At 40.4% G+C, this 12,138-nt stretch overlaps 1 protein-coding gene across 1 annotated transcript in view; it reads right to left on the bottom strand.

Moving 5' to 3' along the window:
- Positions 1–12,138, bottom strand: part of ofcc1 (orofacial cleft 1 candidate 1) — a 77,692-nt gene that overhangs the window by 48,812 nt on the left and 16,742 nt on the right. Inside the window, 6 exon segments of the mRNA XM_029529672.1 lie at positions 1,624–1,930; positions 2,690–2,804; positions 3,061–3,209; positions 6,190–6,432; positions 10,303–10,426; positions 11,670–11,746. Coding sequence (XP_029385532.1) covers positions 1,624–1,930; positions 2,690–2,804; positions 3,061–3,209; positions 6,190–6,432; positions 10,303–10,426; positions 11,670–11,746 — 1,015 coding nt within the window.

Below are 12,138 nucleotides of genomic sequence, written 5' to 3'. Positions count from 1 at the left end.
CATGTTTCAGTGCTGGGAGAACACTGCCAAGCTGTCAGCCGGCATCATGTTTAAAATGGGCCAGGGTGCTACCCAGCAGACCTGTCACAACTCATTTGTAATTAAAAAGCCTGTGTGATGTTTAAAGCAGAGCACCCCAGAAACTTTTGAGGACTGTTAAATAAAGATGAGCTGTGCATGCAAAAAAAAAAAAAAATGGGGATGTATTAATAACAAAGGAGTTAGCCAGTCGTCTTTGTAGTAGATCAATACCAAATGAGCATGTATTTGATTTCTGGCTGTGACCAGGGTACTGCGTGACTTGAAACTAGGTGGGAAATGTTTTGAAACAAGGAAGTGAGAACTGAAACTATTAACGGAAGTAATTATCCACCTCTAGATGTTACACACTTGTAGTGTGATCTTGCACCTGGACCATCAGCTACACAGAACAGCCGGACGAGAACTGTTGATCTAGGGATGGAATTCAGTGGATAGCTCAGGTTCATATTGAGCTTATCAAAGCATGAAGTGAAAAAGGAAAAAAATAAAGAAATGAAAAGGAGCACAAGTTCATCACAGGACTATATATAAAAAATAAATAAATAAATAAATAAAAAATTCGCCACCTGGAAATGTAAGGCTGAAATCAGCATGACCCGCTTGTCTTCAGACTGTAGAGGAAACCAGAGTGCCTGGAGGAAAATCGCATTCTGTGGAAAACGTGCAAGCTTCACACGAAAAGACCACTTTTACTGTGAAAAACACTAAACACTAACCCATCATGCAAGCGACAAACTGGTACATTTGCTGTTTTCGATCAGTTTGTCGTTGCTTCTGTCATGATAATAAAGGAAATCAGATTACATTAGAAAAAAAAAAAAAAACTAGTACACACTATATGGAGTTATTAATGTTGTTGATGTAATATCTTTTATCTTACAAAGAAACATCTACCAACGCAAATGCATCAATAATAATTTTTAGAAGTCTTATTATAGTACTCCATTGCCACATAGAAGCAAAATTTGTGTCACTTGTGCCCAAATATTTGTAGTTTTCCTGAGTTCAGCACCAAATGAATGAAATTGCATTGCCCTTTGAGTATGTAAAGGTGAGAGACTGCCAATGTTTCTTGAATGCGTGAATTTAACATTTCATAAGTAAGAATAGTTCAGCTGAGTTTGAACATGTCTTAATTATATTAATTAGTATTATAAGCACTGTTGTGCGTTGCAGCCAATATCAGCCAGTACACAAACACATGTTCAGTACAACAATAAAGGAAAATTTGGCCCTTCAAAGTCAAAATTTTATCACTTCCTTTGCTTAGATAAAGCATTCAGTGTCATTGTGCTGAAGGGGGTATTATCAAACAGCTTTATCCAGGTGGGTCTATTTGTGTGTAGGTAAATCAACTAACATTTTGGCATAAAATCTAACTGAGAAAACACTTTTGTGTCAAGTGTGGTTCACTGTCTCTACCCAACCCTCCCCTCAAGCACATTCAACTTGGCAGAGAATTACTCCAAGTGAGGCCTGCCATTCTTCCCATCCCAATGCTGGTGACATTACGGTGACATTTTCTCCCTACTGTGGAGGAGCACTGTGGCGCAGTTGGGGGTTTTAACATTGGACCCCTACCTGGCAAAGATGAGGAGGAGCAAGCAGAATCAGCTGAGAGGTGGAGAGGAGACCCCCGTTCAGAATATACTACAGCGGCATCTCCCACCCTGCTGCTGGGGCCCGCATGGTTGTGCTGCTGATCGTATATCTGGGACTGGGGACAGAGCTGGGATGTTGTTAGGGGCTGGGACTGGAGCTGCAGTTGGCTATGGGGGTGGTCAAGTTGGACCCCAGGTTTTGATATCACAGGGGAATTAGGAGGGGGCATTGGCAGAGTAATGCCAGGTTCTGGTCCCCTAGCCGCTCCAGACGGAAGCATCTTAACCTGAAACGCAACAAACAAGGAGCCATGTTATGGGATGTGGGGTGACTGAACATTAATATAGCTGCTTGATGTGAATGTCATCAGTAGTTATGTTCATATAATTCCATTGCATCACCATAGTTTGTTGGAAATCAGCATGTGAATGTAATTACACTGCAGGTGTTAGTGATCAAACTGCAGATATAGCCAACTATTAGTAGTTGTCATAGTGTGTCATAATGGCTTAAAATAATTCAATTAAGACCATAAATGTGACTAATATGAATATTGTGCATGCTACGTTCAAATTTATGGCTGGAGAAATCAAATCAAAGCAATTTTAGGCAACTAATGATAATGAAGTAATACAAAGAACATGTTACAGTTAAATGAACAAGAGAGATAAATGAAATAAAAGACAGAGAACTTTGGTCTGGTTTTTAATTCAAATAATATGTTTACTAATCTAATGAATGCATCAGCTCCCATTCATCCAAAACTGCTGTGCAAAGATGTGGTTCTTTGCTCTTGTGGGTCCAATTTCCAAAATCTCAATAAAAGCTTTGTATCATAAATATCTAAAAAAAAAGTCTAACCACCATGTATCCAGATCCAGCATTCTACTTCCCAAATGACGTGGAGTACGGGTCAATGAGAGGGCAAAGACGCATACACACACAACATGCGACTATGGTTTAACATTCATAATTTGTAATGACCATTATCTGGACGTGCACGCCACAATGACTGTATGTGTCCTTGTCACAGAGGCAAACGCACCTGAAAGTACACGTTGCACAGCCAGTGGTCCAGATCAGAAGAGATGAGGCTTTCAATTTTTTTGAACTGGTCCAGTTCTGCGTTGGGTTCCCCCCTGAGGAGAGGCGTTTTGAACCTGATTCGACAACATATAAACAGTAATAGTCACTGTACTATCAGATGCATGTGGGGCAATGTGCAACGGGTCTTGCTATTTTTTTGTTATTTTACTTAAAGCATTTCATCTGATAATTAATAATAATTTCATTTAATACAATGTGATGTATGTTTCATGTAATTGGGCAGTTTAATGACGTTAAGTATTCATATACACTTTCAAAATAAAAAGTCCCTGAGGTGCAAGAGCAAACTCTGATCTGCAACTGACCCACCTGCCCTGGACCAGGCTGAGGTTTGGGCCGCAAACAGGAAATGCCCCCCAAGCCACTATAGAGCTAATGTGGCTTCTGTCTCCTCCAAGTGCGATGAGTTGAAATATCAGTACCATGCAGGGGACAACCTCACGAGCTGCAGGTAAGATCTGCAGGAACATAGAAAGGCACAGAGTCACTCACAGTTCCACTCAGGTGAACAGATGCCTGGAGGCACATGATGAGTAAACGCGCATAGACTTGCTCACAACCACGAAGCCAATGACAAACAGAAACACAGAGAGTAACTAACATGAAAGGAGCCCTCAGGGAGCCACTTAATCTACATCCTAGACTTGAATCCTCCTTTAACTTATTTCCGTGTTCTTTTTAGAGCTTTCTTAACTGCCATTCTTCCAGGTCCAACTCAACAAATTGCCCAAAAGGAGACGTTGAAGTGATAAAGACTGTCGACAGCAAACAGAGGGTGGAGGAGAACTTGAGACTGCCGTTCCAGTCAATGGATTTACAGTTAGTGAATTTGTGATGCAGCGGGGGCCACTATAAATCAAACTGATGATATTAAAGGTATCTTGTGCAAAGCAAAACGTATTAGTGGTATAGCAGTCAATGGCAAACATTCGTATTTACTCTGAGAGTGGCGGCTTTGTTTAAAAATGAACTGACAGTGAGGTGCGTGCCACTCCATCCATCACTGGGTGGAAATATTTCATCCCTTTATTAGTTGTAATGGAAAAAGTAGACGACTTGTTTTAACACATAAATCATGCATATCCCTCCCACCCTTCTGCTGCTGTTGGTACGCACCTTTGAAATGATGGGCAGTACTGTATGACTCAGGACACAAATTTATGGCATAATATTATTGGGAATATTCCATATTATTCATTTACAGTATAAAATACGACGTGCATAAATAGTAATGTGTGCTTGTACAAGTGCATATATGCACGAGGTGGCTGCATGCGTAATATTACAAGTGGAATGGGAGGTTTTACTGTGAGGTTTGTGAGACTGGATGATGCGCGTCACAGGGCTTTCTCACTCTTCTCTTAAATCATTAGGCACATGTTTTCTCATAGAAAAGTACATATGTACAAGAGAAAACAGGAGAATTTTTGTGAGAGATGACTAAATGCTTTTCCAAAATATCAAACTCACTAACCAAAACAAGACAATTATGAATTTTACACATCTTTACATTTGACGTAAAAACTGCTCAAAGACTGAGTTCGGCACTTGTAAAGTTCCCCTTTGCCAGCATATCCAAGATATCGCCACTTGAACTGCACTGTTTTTGTCTAATTCCAAAGCCAGACACACAAAGCAAAGGGTGAATGGGAAAAAAAAAAAGAGCAAGCGAGAGAGAGGGAGGAAAGGAAAATAAGCTCCTGGCTTCCTCCTACCATCAATAATTCCTCATTTCCTCCTCGAAGGCACTGCAAGCACTCCTGAAATTGCATGCTATAGTGTGGATAACAGGAGAGAGAGAAAACATCCAAGCCAATCCTGATAGTCTCAGACAAATCTGATCAGCGTTTCCAGCACTATCAATGAGGACAACAACAACAGGTTCAGCTATGAAGTGCAGCCGAGGGTTTGCAGAGGAAAGGAGGAAAAGGAAGAGTGACATGAAGCATTTTGCATGCCGTACTTAAACCTTTTTTTTTTTTTTTTACCCCTGAAACAGATCCCAGGTCTGCATTCACTTTATGCCAGCTTTTACCCCATCCTTTATGTTTGATGGGAGCTGGAGACAATATTATGTGGATGCTCTAGCAATGAATACGCCCACCAGCACATTGACAGTGTCCACATGTGCTAAATGCTCCAGCTAAGGCCTTTAGAGTTGCCATCAGAACAGTGGCAGAGCCCTCTCTGAGCCAGTAAAAACTCTATGGGATCAGGAGGGACACTGGATTAAGTGGCTTCTGTTTTAAGGTTTCTCTCGCAAATCTTTTGTACTGTACTGCACACATCAATGGATACACACAAACACAGCACAGATTTCTAATCTACCGGTCAACAACAACCGTACAAAATGTGTATTTGCTATTACAGATTACTGCAGCTGCCATAGAGGATGTTTTCCTTCATGTGAAGAGGTTTTGAAAAGTGGTTGCGAGATTTCGCCTAACGCAATCCATTCAGTTGGTTCTTCCAAATGTGAAAATATGTCTTATGCCTTCCAAGTAGAGGTTTATATTGGGCTGTTTTTTTTTTTTTTACTATATTTTATGGAAAATATTATACAAGTTAATTTTCTATAATTTATTTGCTTCTTTCCTTTGGGCCCCCCGCCCCGAGCCCCAGCCTTACCCCCAACCTCCAATCCAGCTCAGCCAAGTTACAGATGCTCAAAGACACGGAGGAAATACACTAAATTTTTCACTGCATTTGTACTTCATTTCAATTCCAATAAAACATTACTTCCTTATATAAATGAATAATTGATCTTGGGTTTGATTTACATGCATGGATTAAATGTCATGTTTGAAAAGTTGTTGTTTTATTCATATGGAGATTCCCAGAGAGAAACCTAGAGGCTGCGCGTGGCATATTTTCATATGCCATCTTTTACAGTAATATAACTTCTCATAAACCATTCAGTCTGGAATCTGCTCCAGCTTCACTGCAACTGATGAAACCATAGAAAACAGAGGGAGTAGGAGAGATTTGGAAATATTGATGCAAAAAATAAATAAATAAATAAATAAAACTAAACATACATCGTGGTCTCCTTTGTCATATTAGTATAGCTTGTTTTATTATTTACTTCTATCGGTGGGAACAGTTTGCCAAAGAAAGAATTTACTAAATTTGTCCATTGGTTATTTATTCCATTTTGTTGGAAAAGCATAAAAGGACAAAAACTTGCAGCTTGTCCACGCGTCATATAAATATAAGAGTTTTTATTAATGAAAATCTCAAAACAGCATGATTATGGTATTTCCTTGTTTCTCTAAATCGTGAAACCTAAACTGTGAATGTCAACAGATTATATTTAGAATTATTTCATCGAGCTGTGTCACACTTGGATATGACTCATTAACTTTTTCAACAATTCATTTCATTTCGGTTAAACAACATGGGAATTGTCATTTCAACATCTTGTCTAAAGTTTCTCACCATGAAAAGATTCTGGTTAATGAGCAGGTCAGTGTCGTAGAAGTTGCCCCGATGCTCGACAGGTTCAGTGGACACAGTCCATCGTTGCTGCTCTTTTTTACCGCACCTAACTAAGGCTGAACCCCCGAGATGGCTGTAAAGGGTCACGCTGACAGTGTAGAGGCCCCTTGGTAGTTTTTCTCTAGTGGCCCTTAGGCAGCACAAGCATAACTCCACATGCTGCGGAGTCATGCTCTGGTTTACCTAGAACAAAGACAGAGCAGAATATACAAAGGTCTGATTGCAAAATTCAAGTCTTTTTATCCAGAAAACGTGGCCATGGTGTGAGAAGACAAAATGAAGTCATAAACATACTGTACACAAAATATTTTCAGTGCAGTTTCAGGCTTCCATCTGCTGATCTCCACTGAGCAATTTTTGAGTGAAATACTTTGCACATGCATGCATACAGAGAAAGCACAGAACAAGGGCGAATACGCATGTTGAGCCTAAACATAATAAAGCTTCAGAATATGGATGTCACCATATTGATGATTCTCTTAATGCCAATTTATTTTGTGTGCTTAAATTTACAATGTCTAGGGAAAACTTTAAGTGTGTAGAAATCAAATCCCCTGATTCTAGTCACTGACAAGTGGCATTCAGGGGCCACACTAGCTTGCACGTATACACACACACACACTAATAATCCTGTGTTTGTTTTACAGTATGGGTTTTGTTTCCCACTGTATTGTCCCCAAACAACCTAATGGTGTTCCTATCCACGTGATAGAAACACCACACACACATTTACCTAGCAGCATCTGGCGGTGCCCATTACTCTGCCAGTTTGTGGAAGGGTGGGGGGTTTGGGGGGGGTGTGCTGAGCCTTGCAGTAATGCCTTCAATCTCCCCACTGTGAGCATCTTTGCATGCCAAAACAACTAAAGCGTTTTAGGCAAAAGTGAAATTAGTATAACTGGTGGCAAAGCAGTTTAGCCCACACAGCTCACATTTGGGAGGGGTGGTGCAGGCCTTCATACCCCCATCACTGGAAAAAGATGTATGCACACTGGAAAAGAAAGAGGAGGAGGTGGAGGAAGCGGGAGAAAGAAGCGAAGAACACAGTACACAGTAACGTCACGCCAGTGTCCAATTTACACTATGTGCGCCTTTTAACGGGTATTGTTATTATCTAGCCCTTGTGCTTGCATAGGCATCGTAAGAGACAGTCAAGACAGCAAGGCGAAGGTAAAAGGTGGAGTGAGCCAATTTTCCATATCAGAGATGGTTTGTTTGCCCCGAGCCTGAGTAGTGCCTAAAGTGCCATAACATTACAGTACTCCTACAGATGAGATCAAAGGCTTGAGCAAGGGATCCTCGGTGGTTTTGCTGGCAAGCGGCCGTCCTTTCGCTGAAATATCTTTTCAGGGCTTTCCACACATTGACTGATCACACAAAATGTACTCTTAATAGAGACAGGAAATGCCACATACAAAAACTTCTTTTCTTTCTAAGTATGGGCTAATATTCAGAGATTAAGCTCTCTCGTTAATTATTTTCATTTTAATTAGTAAATCTTAATTAACAATGAACATTTACCCTTAAAATTTTTTGGCTTCGGAATGAAGGAGGGGGGTGAAGAAAGGAGAGAATAAATATGACAATCTTTTTGGGACCTCCAGGCAGGATTACTGATGCAGGCTGCCTTAGTTATTAAACACATTCTAAATTAAATGCCTCCATGAATTTTGCACAGAAATATATTTTCATAGTTTTGCATGCCAAATGTGACATTTTATATTTCAGATTCATCTCGCTGCAGTAATTTTAGGGAAATGTCATATAAACAAAGATTTTGTCATTTACTAAAGGAAATTACTATGCGTGGCAGGTTTGGCCATTGGTTTCTCTCTCTCTCTTTCTCTCCTTCCCTCTCCCTCTTTTGCCCCTTATTCTGCCTGCGCCGGTTGTTTCAAGTCAGCAAGCCATAAAAAATCTTTATCTCAGTGAAACACAGCAATTTGGGAGATAATCGAATGGTGACTGGGGGGCACGAATGCCAGTCTGAGGAATTATACCACAATCTCCCCTGCATTTACAACCTTCCTCAAAGCCAGTTGTCACCCTGGAAGGAAAGCCCCCGACTGAAGATTCATTACATCTTTAAGCCAGCATGGTGGCATGGCAGCCTCTTACCCAGATGCAACACAACAACACACTCCTCCCACAGCTGGAGATGCTACCGCTAAAGCTGCTGCCTTCTTCCTTCCCACTTGGTTCTCTTTTTCCCTCATCTCTCACTCTTCCCCCCTTTTCACCCCCAAAGACTCCCTTTTCCTCCTTCTTAGATCCATAAAACCACTGCAGATGTCACCCACACAAAGCAAGACATGAAGAAACAAATCTTAATTTTTACTGGCGTTGACACACAGCACCAATGTACAACAGTATTGATTTATTCCATAATTCTGAAATTTTTAAATAATAGCAGCGATTACATAACATGATACTCACATTAATGTCCTGAAAAACACAATTGAAACCAACAAAGAAGTAAATATGTTTCGCATAAGGAACCTCTCCTTAAACACTTTACTGAGTAAGAGCTTTATAAAAAAAATAATCAACTTTTACCTGCTATCTACCGTACTAGCATCTGGTATACTTTTTAGATTTTAAGAATCTTTTAAGGATATTTACACGACACATAGGAAACATATACATGACATCACACAGATGAGCAAAACTAGAAATTACTGCCCTGTTTGCTACTTAGTTCCAAAGTCTGTGAATGTGGCTGCACCAAGGGGTTCCCTGCATCATCATACAAGTTGGCCTTGTTTCGCAGGGCTCCACCACTAGGAGCGAGCACATCCTTCTCTTTTTTTGACACTGTATAATATTTTTGAGTGTCCTTACTCAATAAAATAACACAGTCAGCTCCAGCTGTGTTGTCTCTGTCCAGTGATTGAGAGTTACATGAGGTAGCTCCTTCCTCCAGCAGCCCATGGAAATGATGCCCTTTACTTTCAACGTTTTTTTTTTTTTTTTCTCTCCCATTTGGAAGGCCTGACTTACACTCCAAGAGTTCAGGTCCTATCAGTCTCTCATAGTTAGAAGTGACTTTGAGGAGCAATTTAACAATTTTAACTGGGAACGATCCAGAATTTCACACCTTTGACTAATAAAGCAAAGAAATCTGGTCAATCAGGTGTAATAATGTCAAACAAATTAATTTTTTGTGTGTTCCTCCTTTCAGCCAATGCCATCAAGATCCTCAATTAGAAAGCGGCTGTGTTGCCCCAAATCTACACTCACATGCTTATTATCAATGTTATCATTCCTTCTCTGAAGTTTCAGTTTTCCCAACTTTCTCAGTTGTGTGGAGACAAACACACACGGGCCGAAGAGAATCACCTCCTTGTATTATCACATAAGTTCCTTGTCCTTTTTAAATTCACTGTTGCATTAGAGGTTACATTGCGACAAATAAAAGCTTTTCATAAGTCCATGAGAATATTATAGATGTATGTGTATATATCTATGTATATGTAAATATTGAAAATAGCAGGGGCATAAGTTGACAATCTACTTATAGGCAACAGCCAGGCTATTTGTCATATGAAAACTGGCATATGTCAACAATTGATACTTTGAGATTCCTCTTCATGTCTACACTAACCCTGGTGTAAACAGAGCTTTTAACGAAAGAGGTAGCAAGTTTAAAATGCTAACACTTTCAAACAGGCCTCGACAAAGATCTGCTTTAAGTGTAACTTGTTTATCTGTTTTTGCTAGCTACTGCTACTGTATGGTAAATCAATTATGAATTATTTTGAGGTGAGTCATTTTTTCCTCGCTGCACTGCTACACCAGATCTTAGGGTTCTCCCACCTCTACCTCCCACTTCAGGTCCTATTCAACACAGGATTTCACATAATTTCATCATTTCACTGTTTTTGAAGAAAACAACCCTGCCTTCTTTTCAAGATTTGTAAACACATCAGGACCAATATCTTCTCCTGTGAATCAAGCCTTTTGGAGATTAAGGGATGTGTCACTTCCTATTTGTGTGCCTTCTGTTTCTTATGTGTGTTTTAGTCCACAGTCTCACTGGCTAACAAACCTTACCTGCCACATTGACTGTGATGCTGAAATGGAGGATTCTGGGAGCTTTGTCATCTGGTCGAATTTGGCCACCGCTTCCTCTTGGCCTTCCCCCTGTACTCTGCGTGACGGACTTTCAATGGTTCTGCTGTTACGTGCACAAAGACATACATGCACATGCACACACATACACCCACGTACACAAGACACAAACACAGGAAGCTAACCCTGTTAACAGCCACCTGCATTTTGGTCTGTTGTTCCACTCTGTATCAGCCCAATCTAATAACACCACAAACAACCCCCACCCCATCTTCCCATCAACCCCCAACTCCCCCCCCCCCCCCCCCCCCCTCTCTCTTTCTCTCTCTCTCCCGGCCTTTCAATCTTATCAGTGGTAATGTAATAAACGGTAGCTTCGCTCTGTCTCCTCGCCACCTCTCTTAATTCCTCAAAATAAAGCAATATCACAGGGGCCCTGGCCTGCCTGTGACTGGGGATAAGATGCTTGTAAAAGGAAGGATAATTCAGCAAATAAATGCTCGGCATCAAAGGCAGGCAGTGGGTCTTTCTTTCCTTTTTCTCCCTCCTCTCTGTTTGCCTATCAAAAGTATTACATGTGCTTTCATCAGTTCACAACAAGGCACAGTGTGCTTCCTAATGCAATTACTCGACCTCCATTAAATCTGAAACAGTGGAAACAAATGAATTACACATTTGTTACAAAAACCACAAGTCAGCTCCACGTCTCTCGTCTTTATTTTTTTTTCCTTCATAGGCTTGGGCAGAGAAAAAAGTGAAATCATTTCTCATTCAATTTCAGGCAGATGTAGCCCTAGGTGATGCATAGAAAGTCTCCCATGTCTAATAGCCACCCACCATTGATATCAGAAGGAATTTACAGGGTTCAAGGCTGTCGAGAGGAGGTCATCTTGCCAAACTCCGATCCACATTCATCTGACAAGGCTGGTGTCTGACTACCACCCACCCATAAAACAACCAAACACAAGAGCAGATACTGATGTGTACAGTAGTTTCTTGACTTTATCCTGTCATCTTGCATGGCAGTCCATAATTACTAAAAACTTAAACATGCTTAGTGAATCGCCTGTGGGACTCTCATTCGAGATGTGATGTGTGATCCTAAAGTGGATGGACCTAGAATTGATGTGCCTCCAAGCCTCCAATGACATGGACAGATTTCTGTGCCTTCGAGCAAAACTACCCACAATGCAATTCCTGCCGACAGGAGAAGCCATGCAGAGGATATATGAATTACATTCCTTCTTGAATGTCAGTTGGAATACAAATGGTTTTCACGCAAATAGTGATTACAGTCATGTGACATCAATTGTATATATGGAGAGAAATATGAAATGGGCCGGACTTACCACTCAAGCAGTGTGTTCAGCCGGGGCTGTGGCACTTTTCCTCCTGCTTCGTCAGAGTCTCTTGGTGAATACGGCTCCTTTGAAATATTAAAGTGGATATGTTAACATAAAGAGTTACTGCGTAAACCGTCATTAACTTTATCAGCTAATTGACATTTTCAATCTAAATGACATCACAATAAATGATATTGTTGAATATTAATCTGACTGACTCTAATGACAATATTTTTTTTAGGTAAAATTCAGGTAAAAAAGCATGGAGGATTTGCTTGGTTTCTGTTCTAAAATAAAACCAAAATTGACTGGATTAATGCGTTAAGCTCATGAAAGATTTATAAACAGCATTTAGTCTCAAAGTTAACGTCCTGAGGGCAATTATACCTGTAACAAAAAAAGCAACACATCCTTCATACAGCATATGTAGAGCACACACATCTTTACCTTAACATTCCCAGCAAAGAAAGCCATT

This window comes from Echeneis naucrates, chromosome 20 (assembly GCF_900963305.1).
Source record: "Echeneis naucrates chromosome 20, fEcheNa1.1, whole genome shotgun sequence".
In the NCBI taxonomy this organism is placed as follows: Eukaryota; Metazoa; Chordata; class Actinopteri; order Carangiformes; family Echeneidae; genus Echeneis; species Echeneis naucrates.
Note: the sequence above shows the minus strand (reverse complement) of the source record. Positions and strands in the feature narration are given on the sequence as shown.